The sequence below is a fragment of the Jaculus jaculus genome, chromosome 7 (genome assembly GCF_020740685.1).
Source record: "Jaculus jaculus isolate mJacJac1 chromosome 7, mJacJac1.mat.Y.cur, whole genome shotgun sequence".
Taxonomy (NCBI): Eukaryota; Metazoa; Chordata; class Mammalia; order Rodentia; family Dipodidae; genus Jaculus; species Jaculus jaculus.
The window spans coordinates 106,400,550-106,414,008 of record NC_059108.1 but is presented as its reverse complement, the minus strand read 5'-3'; the positions used below and the strand labels follow the sequence as shown (position 1 = coordinate 106,414,008).

The 13,459-nt window shown below is 41.7% G+C and overlaps 1 protein-coding gene and 1 non-coding gene across 2 annotated transcripts in view; both read right to left on the bottom strand.

The window, feature by feature from the left end:
- Gng2 (G protein subunit gamma 2) overlaps window positions 1-13,459 on the bottom strand; it is a 131,778-nt gene that overhangs the window by 20,138 nt on the left and 98,181 nt on the right. The window contains exon 3 of the mRNA XM_045154735.1: window positions 1,013-1,128. Within this exon, the coding sequence (XP_045010670.1) occupies window positions 1,013-1,099 (87 nt within the window). The 5' untranslated portion in view covers window positions 1,100-1,128. The remainder of the gene's footprint in view (window positions 1-1,012; window positions 1,129-13,459) is intronic.
- LOC123462494 lies at window positions 2,528-2,634 on the bottom strand. The gene has a single exon (XR_006638312.1). It is a non-coding gene; the product is annotated as a U6 spliceosomal RNA (small nuclear RNA).

Sequence of the window (13,459 nt, the reverse complement as noted above, 5' to 3'; positions counted from 1 at the left end):
GTTAAATATTTTAGCTTTGTGGGCTGTGTAATCTCTGTTAACTACTCAATGGGTTGTAGCATGAATAGAGCTATATATAATATGTAAATGAATGAGTACAACTGTGTTCCAATAATACTTTATTTACAAAAACAGACAGGGGGCCATATTTTGTTGCTCAGGTTATTTAAAATGTAGATAAAGTAGAGGAGATACTATAGTTTTAAACAAGCATCTGAAATAATGTTCTAGTTTTACTTTAGTACAATAAGATACGTTTTGGAGTTCTATTTCATACAATGCTTCTGGGAAAGTGAAACTGGGATGATTGACAAAAGTTCATCTTACCATCTATCCTGTAATAACACTCTATTCATAATGATATTGTGGAGCCAACTTTACATGCAAAATATGCCAAGAAAATGTTTGGATTTAAAAATCTTGATTTATGTAACTTATAAGTTACAGCAAAGCTGACAGGAGAGTGAAAGAAAGAAGATTAAATTTCATTGAAACTTTTCATTTTTTAGGGAGACCTTGTATGACTTTTATGCTTTGAGGAAAAACAAACCAATAAGGTATACACAAAGAAAAACAATAACTTGCAATACTGAATCAAAGGGGTTAGACATGACAGACAGTCTTAAGTCTTAGACAAAGACAGAAAAGGCTAGAACCCCAAATGAAAGAAGTTCTCTAGAGTAAGGGAGGAAAACTGGTGGACTGCTATGTGTCATGTCTTCTCTCCTTTCCTTGGCTGGAGATTAGCCACAAAATTGTTCTGCCTTTTACTGATGGTGGTCACCGTGCTTGGATCCAACACGAAGAAGCAACTCCAATATACACCATCATGTATGATGGAGAAATTTAGGAAGGGCAAAGACACCTCACAAATATGAGCATCTGCGTAATCATCAGATTCCTCACCTTTGTTTCTGATCACACCCTCTCCATGGAAAAGCCGTCAAATCACAGATGGCCATAAATCAACCGCTCCCTATACTCAAGCTGCATGCAGTCATGGCCTCCTCACCTTTATCCTGTCGATGTTGGCTTCCATCTTCAGCTGCTCTACCAGCTTCCTGGCTTGTGCTATGCTGGCGGTGTTGTTGCTGGCCATTGGAGTGCTGGATGGGGTTCTCAGTTATTCTAGAAAGCAAAGAGGGAGACTGGATGAGAGAATTCACGAGCTGTCAAACACATATATCTTTCCCCACTGGGGGAGCTCAAAATGCTGTTCAGGGCTGGAGAGATGGCCTCGTGGTTAAGGTGCTTGCCTGTGAAGCCTAAGGACCCAGGTAAGCCAGATGCACATGGTGGCATACGTGTCTGGAGTTCGTTTGCAGTGGCTAGGGGCCCTGGTGTGCCCATTCTCTTTCTGTCTCTCTCTCTAATAAAGAAATAAAATATATGTTTAAGAAGCAGTGATCCTTACCTACAAAGCCAAAGAACCAGAATCAATTTCCCAGTACCCACGTAAGCCAGATACACATGGTGGCATCTGAAGTTCATTTGTGCATCCATTTTTTTTCTCTCTCTCTCTCCTTCCTCTCCCTCAAGTAAATAAATAAAAATAAAAACTTAAATTTAAAAAAAGCAAAAAAAGGGCTGGAGAGATGGCTTAGCGGTTAAGCGCTTGTCTGAAGTCTAAGGACCCCGGTTCGAGGCTCGGTTCCCCAGGACCCACGTTAGCCAGATGCACAAGGGGGCGCACGCGTCTGGAGTTCGTTTGCAGAGGCTGGAAGCCCTGGCGCGCCCATTCTCTCTCTCTCCCTCTATCTGTCTTTCTTTCTGTGTCTGTCGCTTTCAAATAAATAAATAAAAAATTAAAAAAAATATTTAAAAAAAAAAAAAGCAGCAGTGGTCATAGCCAGACGCCACCCCCAAGCCTCTACATCCTGTCCTAGTCAGCATTCAGTGTGGCTGGTAAGCAGACCAGAAGATGAACTTTGATTTTTTAATTCTGAGCCCTCACCCCACAATAAGGACAAGAAGACTGTCACTCAGTTAATCCGAAGAAAATGTCTTGTTACATTAAAGAAAAAAAAAACAAACCACCAATACATGAAGTTATCTTCATTTAAAAACAATCTCAGGAATGTTGAGAGTACTGGGGTGTATCACCACTGCTGTGGGTGCTGTAGTCTACTGGGTGCTACTCTCCTCAGAAACTGTGATGTGTCCTCGGAGGGTGAGGAGCAAGAGTAAATTCTATACCCTCTCAGGATTCGACACTGTTTCCCGTGTCTTCTAATGGGTTCAAGCTCCATCCCGCTGGTTATCTGTTACCACCTCAGTCCCCATGCTGGTGGGACACCCAACAGGAAGGCTGGCTTTTCAGGGTTACTTCATCCAGCGTTATTGTAAAGACCTAGCCCCACCGCCTCCCACCCCAACCCCATGCTATTTGAAATGTGGTTTGGTTCACAATGTTTTGCTTTGCTCACTAGTCTACGGGTGTACATCTAATGATGTCAAGAGGGAGGGAATGTCATGTCTAAATTGTTGGGTACGTCAATTAGTTTGCTAATGTTTTTCTTTTTCTTTTTACAATATGGAACACTTCATGAATTTGCATGTCATTCTTTTGCAGGAGCCATGCTCATCTTCTCTGGATTGTTCCAGGTTTAGTATACGTGTTTTTGAAGCGAACACAGTTTACTATTTTTTTCTAAAGCACAAAAGACTTACACCTCTTCACAATATGGAAATAGAGTACACATGTTTTGCAAGGTGAGTTTTGTACCTATGTAGCTCACAAGAAGCTTTCTTTGGCCAGTCTTCTTCTCCCCTTCAATTCTTCCTATCCCCTTCAAATCCTATCCCAATTTGATCATCTTGTTTTATTCTTACTATTCATCATAAAAAATATCCTATTTTATTTTTGGTGCTCATTTCTGCACATTCTGATGAAGACCTAACTATGTCAGGTGCCATATGCTATTTCAGTACCATCTATATAGATGTGCCCTTTGGGTCATTGACATCCAAGAGTGAAGCAATATCCAAGAGCTTCAATTCTAGTAGAGTGCACGACCCACGAAATGAGATTCATTAAACACTGCTTCAGTCAACACTTACGAGATTGTTCTGAAGACATTATATTAAAAGCCATGACTTTCACTAGCTGTGGGAAATCTTTTTATCTCTAGGGAGGGTGAGGGTCAGGTTCCTCATCCCAAAAACAAATGAAGGGAGATGGCTCAGAGCATGAAGTACAAGCAAGAGAACTGGAATTCAGATCCCCAGAAGCTACATAAATGCTGGGTGAGGTATGTCCTGCTTGTAATTCCAGTTTCCAGAAGGTGGAAAGAGGGGATCCTCAAGCAAGCTGGCTAGACAAGCTCAATCAGCAAGCCTCACATTCAAGAGAGGAACCCTTCCTCAGTGAATAAGATGGACCGTGATCAAGGAGGACACCCTAGGTCAACCTTTGGCCTCCACAGGCTGTGCACTCCACACACATACATAAGCTGGAGAGATTGCCCAGTGGTTAAGGCGCTTGCCTGCAAAACCTAACGACCCAGGTTTGATTCCCCAGTATCCATGTAAAGCCAGATGCACAAAGTGGCACATGCATCTAGAGTTCCTTTGCAGTGGCTAGAAGCCCTGGAACACTCATTTTCTCTCTCTTTCCCTCTTTATATATAAATAAATAAAATCTTTTTTTAAAAAATCTGGAGACACAGAAAACCTGGGGAAGGAAGAATAACCTTTAACAGATTTGACACATAGTTTTAACCTACCCACTAAAATCAATATCAATTTTTTTGTTTTAATTATCAAAAACCAAGCACCTATAAATTATCTCCTTGGTGCTTATTTTTTCATATGTAATTCTTCAAGACAAAAGAGGAAATTATGTATAATTTTCTGTAAAGTTCCTTCAGAGAGTTATTTTATAATGAATACTGCAAAATAAGCCACCCAACAGCATTTACAATATAAATTAGAAGATAATTAACTGTTCCCTCAATTTCTTTTCAAATGGTTTGGAGACAATAAAACAAAAGGGAAGATTGAAGGCATTTATGGAGTCACAAAGATTTCCAAACTGTACTTTCATATGCTTGAAGATAAAGAGAGAAAGGAATGTATGCCCTGACACCCCGGCAAAAAAAAAAAAAGAAAGAAAGAAAGAAAGAAAGAAAGAAAGAAAAGAAAAAGAAAAAGAAAAAAAGACTGGGGTGGGGAGATAGTTCAGTGAGTAAACTTATTGCTATTCAAGCAGGAAGACCTGAGTTTGGTTCTCCAGTACCCATTTAAAAATGCCAGATATGTTGGCACTTGTAATCTCAGCACTGGACAGGCATAGAGAAGTAGATCTTGAGAGCTTATTGGCTGGCCAAATCAGTGAGTGAACTCTAGGTTACCTCATCTCAAGCAACAATACAGTTCAGTAAAGAATGACTGAAGAAGGCACTTGACATCAACCTCTGGCTGCCGTTGCATGAACACTTGCACACAGAAGCACATCACATGCCTACAAACATACCTGCATACGCACTTGCATCCCAGACACACATACCAATGCTATGACTTAATAAGCAAGGTTAGGTACAGCCTAGCAAGATAGAGTATTGATGTACCTAGTACTGTAGCCTAACTCTACTGACAGATGGAAGCAGCTACAGTCTCTAAGTCCTTGGACACTGTTCTGCGAAGCTAGAATTCATTCATCACACTGCAATGCAATCACAGAGTCATGAACCCTCATTGAGGAACCCAGGGGAGATGTTTTTGTTTCTTGAATCTAGCCAGCTACTTTTCTGCTCATGAATCTAAACCAGATCATAAGGACCATAATTTGCCTCCCAATACCCCTTCCTGTTTTCTTCATTAATAATGATATCTTTTCTTTTTCTTTTAACTGAGACCATAAGCACCCTAAGCCTTAGCTGTGTATAGTCTGTTGAAAGATCCATTTCCAGACACTCTTGTAGCTAGATATAATTATCTAAGTTTTAGGCAATGAGAAACAAGTAGAGAGGTCCTTGAAGAAAGGAATTAGACATCATTACCACCCTGTCTGCCCACTCATGACCGTCTTGAACACTCTAGGGTGGGTAGGAGTGATTGCACCCTCAATGACAGTGTGGAGACACCATGGTAGCTGTGGAACTTTTTCATGTGAGAGAAGGAAGTACCTATCTTGCTTACAACCATATTAGTAAGAGTGTCACTGTCACTGGCTGACAGGCCTGCTATTAAATGATTAAATGTCATTTGGATGTCTAGAAAACTCTGTGTCCTAATGTCTTTTCATGCTCCCTGGGGAAAGCTGTGGATGCCATGAGTAAACGGAGACATGGTGTATTAGTTCCATTGCTTCTGCAACACTTAATGGCCCAAGACACAGAAAATTATCTTGTAGCTCTGGAGATCAGACACTGGAAATGAATTTCATGAGTCTAAAATCCTTATGTAAGCAGGGCTGTGTTCCTTCTGGAGCTGGATGCTCTAAGGGAGACCTGCTGTCTTTTCTCTAGTTCCTAGGCACATCTTCTGATGCTTCTTCTTCTTCTTTTTTTTTTTATATTTTAAAATTTTTTACTTATTTACTTGAGAGTGACAGACACAGAGAGAAAGACAGAGGCAGAGAGAGAGAATGGGCGTGCCAGGGCCTCCAGCCTCTGCAAACGAACTTCAGACGCGTGCGCCCCCTTGTGCATCTGGCTAACGTGGGACCTGGGGAACCGAGCCTCGAACCGGGGTCCTTAGGCTTCACAGGCAAGCGCTTAACCGCTACGCCATCTCTCCAGCCCTTCTTCTTTTTTTTTTTGACTCTGATTTCTTACTGCCTATGCCAACCTTTCCACCCTTCTAACTCCATTGTGGTCATGCAGATAATTCCAGAAAACCTCCCTCCCTTTTTTATTTATTGTATTTATTTTTATTTTGAGAGAGAGAGAGAGAGAGAGAGAGAGAGAGAGAGAGAGAGAGAGAGAGAAAGAGAGAGAGAGAAAACTGGCACACCAGAGCTTCAGCCATTGCAGTCAAATTCCAGATGCTTGTGCCACCTAGTGAGCATGTGAAACCTCACATTTGCCTCACCTTTGTGCATCTGGCTTATGTGGGATCTGGAAAGCTGAACATGGGTCCTTAGGCTTTGCAGGTAATTGCCTTAACCACTAAGCAGTCTCTCTAGCACAACCACCTTCTCTTTAGGTCAGCTGATCTGCAACTTAGCTTTATCTGCATCCTGAACTTCCCTTTGCCATGTAACATATGTATTTATAGGTTCCAGGAATTGGGACATGATCACTTTATTCAGACTTTGTACAAAGAAGGAAGAGAAATAGGCAGGTAAGAAGTTGAGATGGAAGATGAGGAGGCGGTTAGAAATGCCAAAGAGAGAGAAAACACATTTGGAGCCTCAGTGGACTTAGGGAAAGGGCAAACATTCTGAATATTACTGCTTTACCAACCAACCTAGGCAGAGTCCTGTGACACTTTTAAAATCACATTGTATATATTTCCCTTTTTATATCCAGCTTCATGCCCATAAAATTGGTGAAGAACTTCCCTCCCAGAGGTGGAAAGAATTACAGTCTCTTAAACCAGTGTTCTAGGTCAGTACTTATTTTCCTAAACAGTGCCTGTGACATTCGGGTGAGGGGTAAAAACCAAGTTCAAAGGACCTGAATCCATTTAGCAGTTAAGTCACTTGATGGGGATATTTTTAAACTGAAGAGGAGCCACAGGTTGGAACTGGAGGATCAAATCAGCAGATGGAAGAGCAGGACACAAAAACACAGCACAACACAACATAACCTGGCTGGGTCAGAGGAGTGAGAAAGAAAGACAACAGCAGGAAGCCCTGGGGTACAGCTGTCCATGAGGGCACAGTGGAAGAAGGAATGTGTGCTTCTCAAACATTCTAGCCCTACCTTGTGATCTAGACTCCCTATGTTTCTCTTTCACACTTGCCATAACAGGGCTGGGGAGATGGTTCAGGGGGCTAAATGGACTTGCTACGCAAATGTGATGACCTGAGTTCACACCCCCACAACCCTGTGAAAGCTGGGTTCACTACTGAGCACTTTTGAATCCCAGCCCTCATATAGTGAGACGGGAGGCAGAGACAGGAGAATCTCCCAGAAGCTTGTGGGCTAGCTAGGCTGGCACATACAGCAATGAACAACAGCAGACCTTGCCTTGAACAAGATGGAAGGCAAGAGTTGACACCTACGGTTGTCCTCTGACCCCCACACAAACTCTATGGCATGCATATGCCTGCATTCCCACACACTGATACACACACACACACACAGAAGAATTTAACAAAATTTAATAACACTGGCCATAACATAGCATGGGCACCTGCAATTCCTGCATTACTGCCTGTTTGGATTGCTTTCTCTGTCTTCTGCTCTTTTCCCACATCAAACATCTTCTGAACATTGTTAGGTGTCTGGTTTATCTTCATTTGCTTTTCTATCCATGAATGTGGTCCTCTGCAGAATCCCGGCCCACTTAGCACAACAAAATTCCAGTTTTGAGTACTACGTTGCTGGATCTTTGAAGAACCAGGTTATGGTTCTGGAAGCTTGTCTCCCTGAAGGCTCTTTGCTCATGTTGGGACTTACACACAATGTGAACGTCCAAACAGGAGCTCTTATACCTCCAAATGGTAAATTCAGGGGTCCTGAAAGCAAGTGGCTTTGGAAATGACATAGGAGAAAACTCATGCTTTCCAGCAGTTTCCAGAAATATTGTGGGATATAGCTCTATTTCTGGCTTATTTGAGTTTTTTAAACCCTATAAGGTCAAGTACTGAAAAAAAGACAAAACTAAACTAACAATGTGAGAGGAAAAGAAAACCCATTCTCATAATTAAGTGCAGTAAATAAAAAAAAATTAGCCTGTCTTCTAAACTGGAAGTATTTGCATAATGCACACATGCATCCCTACTCTAAAAGGAAACCTCTCCTTTTTCCTTGTTACAAAATACACAACATAAAATTTGTGATCTTAGCCATTTTTGGCATGTAGTTCAGCGGTACTTAAGCATCTACACTTTTGTGCAATCTTTACCATTTTGCATTTCCGAAAATTTTATCTTGCAAAACTGAAACTCCTTTAGACAAAAACTTATCATCCTCTCTTTCCCCAGCCCCTGTCAACCACAATTATAACTTTAGTCTCTATCATTTTAGGTTTTTCATAAAAGTGGAGTCATCATGCACATTTGCCTTTGTGATTGGCTTATTTATGTAGTGCAATATTTTCAAGGTTCACTTAGGATGTATCATATGTCCAAATATTTCTAAAGCTTGAGTAGTTTTCATGATATCCATATATCACTGTTAAAAAGCCATCCATTTATTAATGGACATTATGATTGCTTCTATATTTTAAAATGGACGTCAACACATCTTTTCAAGCCCCTGCTTTCAACTTCTTAGGTATAACCCAAGAGTGGAATTGCTAGAGCATACAGTAAATCTCTTTCTAATTTCTTTTTAGTAGTTGCCTTAATTTTCCACTGTGGCTCTACCATTTTACATTCCCACCATCAGTGTACAGGAATTCCACTTTCTCTACATGCTCACCACTACTTGTTACTTTCTGTTTTGTTTAATGCTAATTACTGTGTTGGGTGTTTAATATGATCTCACTGTGGCTTGGGCTTGTCTTTCCTGGATTAAAGCTTTTTCGCACCTTTTCATGTATTTATTGGCCATTGGGATGCCTTCTTTGGAGGAGTGTCTATCCCAGTTGTATTAGCTTTTTGGTGTTGCTGAGGCTTAGTAGTTTTTTTACATAGCCAGGATATTAAGCTCTTCTCAGATAGAAGACTTGCAATTTGATCTTCTCATTGGATGGGTTGCCGCTGTTGACACTCCTTTTAATGCAGGAAAGCTTGAACTGTTTGTGGGGTGCAATTATCTATTTGCTGTTGCCTCCTGTGTCATAGACATGAAATAGCTGCCAAATCTAATGCTGGAGGGCTTCTTCTCTGTGTTCCCCTGTAAGAGCTTCATAGTTTTAGCTCTTACATTTAGGTCTTTGATCTTTTCCTTGGAATCAAACTCGGTCCTCAGTCCAACATTGAGCTATCACGCAACACTCCTCTATCTCAGCACCACTTTGCTAGGATTGAAGAAGCTCTACTTCTTCTGGCTTTTTACATGGAGTCTGAGGATCAAACTTGGGTACTTAGGCTTGAGCTGCAAGTGTTTTATCCACCGAGCCCTTAGCCTCCTAATCTATTTTTTAACATTTTAAAAATCTAAAATTTCAAATGGGGTTCAACCCTTGGTCTGCGCTCCACACCTGATGCATGGACAGTGAATGATACCCAATCAGGAGAGGCCTTCCTCTTGGGGGCCATTTGGAAGCATGTGGGAGTAGTTTGGGTTGTAGCAATCAAAGAAGGGGGCACATAGCGTGTCATGTGCTGAGGCAACACTCTGCCACATGTCAGGCAACAATGAATGGTGCTGTTTCACATGCCCATAGTGCCCTCGGTGAGCAAGGTGGAAAGACACTTGAAAAATAGCCATCAAGTCATGTGGGACTCCCAAAAAGTACAGCATTATTGGCATATTTATATATTCTTTCATTTGATAATTCCTATTACTTTCCCAGTGATGAGTAAGTATTAAGTACCCATAATTCTCATTAGCACCATTGCACTTTCTGGATATTGGGTTCCTGCTCATTTAAGATCAAGTACAGTCTCTTTTGTGCAATGTCCTGGTAGAATGTGATTATGTTGGGTTATATTTGCCAGCAAGCAAAAAGAATACAAATATCAAGAAAAAAAAATCCCTAGAACAATTGTAGGGATTATATGTGAGGGACTGGTAGAACTCTGCACAAGTTTCTTAATTATCCCACCTGAATTCCAAACCCAAGAACACAGAAGGCCTTTTATTCTGTTCAGTTTATGAGAGTCCCCTGCCCCCATCCAAGGAGCACAAAAAATAACATGGAACAATACCCAGTTCTTTTTCCTAAAAACACAATCAGCATTTTCATTTTCTTCCGGAGGAACTTTTCTGTTAAGAAACCATACATTTTCCTGTCATGTTGGCTTTGTAATAAACACACAAACCTTTATTTCTATGGCACAAAGATAAATAAGTGCTTTTATAATGAGATCTTTGCCTTAGAGAGTATAGGTTAATTGTGGAGGATTGTATTTTTTTTTCATCCTTTAATGGTGTGTGTGTGTTTTAAAAAGCATCCAGACAGACTTCCCTAGGACCTTTAATTTTAATTACAACTGTGGGCCTCTCAGCACTGTGTTTTGATACTTGCAGTTGGTGCTGAGGGGCTTTGATTTGTTTTGTGTACTTACATGTATTACATTGGCAATAAAATAAACAATTCCTAGATCTAGAATACAAATTAGAGGTTATAGACTCCAAGCCACTTGATGACGTCTTTATTATTTTCATGTATCAGCTAATCGCATCACTGATGGTTTGTTGTTAGTGGCCCTTGAATTAGAGGACTAATTTCAAACACTTCCAGTTCAGAATTTTGCAGATATTCTACAGTTATCAGCATGAAAGTCTTTGTTAACAGCTCACACTGTAACCTAAGTTGAGCTCGGGCATTTTTGCCATTCACATTTTTGATTCCTACTCTATTGTGCAGCAAGCAAGTGCACCATGATGAGGCTGATTATTATATATGTACTGATTTGATTATTGTGTCCACTACGATTACATGTTAATAACCATTCCTGTGACGAACATGCACAATCAGAGCATCAGTGAACGTCTGTTGTGGAGTGAATCCAATCCTCATTATAAAATGCCAATCTGCCAGGTTTCAGAATAGGATTTTTTTGTCCTGCATCACTTTCTGTCACCAGTTGGCCATTTTGACTTGAAAATACCAAAATAGCACATCGATCTCTGTTAATCAGCACAACCTCATTTCTTTTGGTTCCCCAGCAACTAGGTACAGTTTAAATCAATAAGAGATTTACTGTGAGTTTGCTGCTTCTCCCTTAACCCTTTCACATCCTGGGGTATCAGGGTTAGAATCCACTTTGCATACTCATGGGTTCCCAATGGTGTCTTTCCATAGTTGAGTAGGCACAGAGATCTTCGGGGGGTCACAGTGTCTTGATTTCCTCCCTCGCCTTTGTTCACTGGGGAGCAGCACTCCAGAGGCTTGAGAAGAAGAGTGAACAAGCAAGATGAAAAGAGACTGGGCAGAACAGAGTGTCCAGGGTGCACGTGTCCACACCCGCAGGCGGGGAGGAGCTTGAATGCAGATGGTGGGGAATTTTCTTAATTTTCTACAGAGGACTGGATTGTGTGAAGAAGAGATGGAAAGCGAGGAGGGATAAAGTGCGAGGGTTACCACAGGGAAGGGGAGGAAGGCATAGGAAGAGAGCCATCTCTAAGAAGCTTCAGGGAGTTCCTAGGAGGACCAGAATGACAAGAGCTGGAACCACATCAGCTAAGGTGAAGACTGGATTTGTAAGAAAAACAAAGCAGGAGACTTCCAAGAGCCATCTCCTCCCTGGCTCCTTCTCCAAGGGGAGAGTTCTTTCACCACGGGTCCAGGAGCTCATGTAAATGTATTAGCTTATAGACCAAGAGCTTGTCATGTGCTGGGTGTTAAGCCAAGTGTATCCAGGCATTATCCTATTTAATCCTCCTTATGACTCAGGGGAAGTGTGAGTGTTATCTCCCTCCTTGGAGGAAACTGAGGCTTAGATGGAGTTGGCACATTAGTGAGAAGGATGTTTCTGAAGTAGTGTCTTTGGGGAGAGATTTTCTTTTAGCCTTTTCCCATTCACATCTTCAGAGGCACCAGACTGATCCTAATCTGGGGTCTATGGCACATGTTTAGCCATTTTCACAAACATAATAGACATTTCTTACGCTCTGCGGGTCTGTGTAGCTTCTAGGAAAGCTAATGTGAAGGAAAACCAGTGTGGAAGCCAAGCAAGGCAGCCTGCTATTGGACCAGGAGGGAAGGGGGTAAGCCAAGGGGGCCACATCTCAACTTCAAACCCACTCTCCTATCTCCAAAGATTTCCCTGGGAGGCCAGTGCAGCTTACCCAAGGAGAGAAAGCAAACTCCACTCAGCATGGGGCCAGCTGCGCTGCAGGCGGGGAGGGAGACAGGAGGACTTCCCTGCAGAACTCCCCAGCCAGACCCAGCATGTGAAGTGAGAGCTCTCAGCTCTCCAGAAAGCCGCTGCTTTTGAAACCTTTAGCCTCTATAAGATTTAGCCTTCCTCTTGGACAGAGGCACTGAGCTGGTTAAGTTTGATGACCTTCACAAACAATAACAACAACAAAAATACAGCCCTTGAAAAATACTGACATCAAAATCACAGATTTTGTAAAATTAACAGGTCATGTTGCAATTCTAAACTAACATGTAAGATTTCAGTTTTGTTTTGTTTTTTAATCTGAACCGTGGATAAAGAAATGGCCTATCCCCACCAATGACAGCTGACCTTTCTAGATACTAGGTGGCCTTTGTTCACATGAGGGAAAATGATTAGTATTTTGTATGATATATGTTGGGTTTCTTTTTTATACATATGGAAGTCCAGATCATGAACAGCAGGGTTCTAGCACATGAGAAATCCCAAGGTGGTTTCCATAGAAATGCTCTGTCAACCCGCTGATGTCGCATGCTTGGCTGAAGCAGGCAGGGGGCATCTGACCAGCAGCGGCCTTCTGCTTCCTTGGAGGGAATTATCTATGGGCTAATTAATTTCTTTACAAGAACCCACTGCTTCGTTCTTAAATGCTTAGCAGATCTCAAACGTTAACCAACTCCTAGAGTTGAGGAGGTTCCCTGACTGAACTAACTTCCTTGCTGCCTTTCCGCTGGTCCTTTGGGCTTACAGCATGATAGGTGCAAGCAATCCAGTGGGGAACAAGGATATGCTGAGCCCTCTCAATACCAAGTGGTCCTCTTCCATTCAGGTGTCTTTCCGTCACTGTGTTGTCAGTCTGAATATTCCCTTGACGCGAGTGACAGATGGTACAAGACTGAAAAGGCACGGGCCAGGAGACAGGGGAGCTGAGTTCTAGTCCGCACCGACACTCCCAGTCATGTGAGGGTGGAAAAATCACTTAGTCTTCCCAGCCATAAAGAGGAGAACGCATATGTGTGCTTAAGCTTGTGATGGAACATCGTAAATTATGGGGAACTGTGCAAGAAACAAGTAACAACGACTACCACTGTTTACTCAATAGCTCCTAAGCACCGGGACGGTGATGTTTCACATCAGTGATCCCCATTCTTGACGACAAAGTACTCAAGGAGTCAGGGACTAAGAAAGGCAAAGAGAAAAACCTGTGGACGCCATCATCTGAGACTCTATGAAGCGAGAATTTAAATAATAAAGAACTTAAACCAAGGGTAAGAAAAATCCTTACACCCAATCTCAAGTTTCCACTTTCTCACGGAAGACCTATTAAAGAGATGGGGATTATTTGAAAATTGATTGTGGTATAAAATGAGCAAGAATTTACTGAGTGCTTCA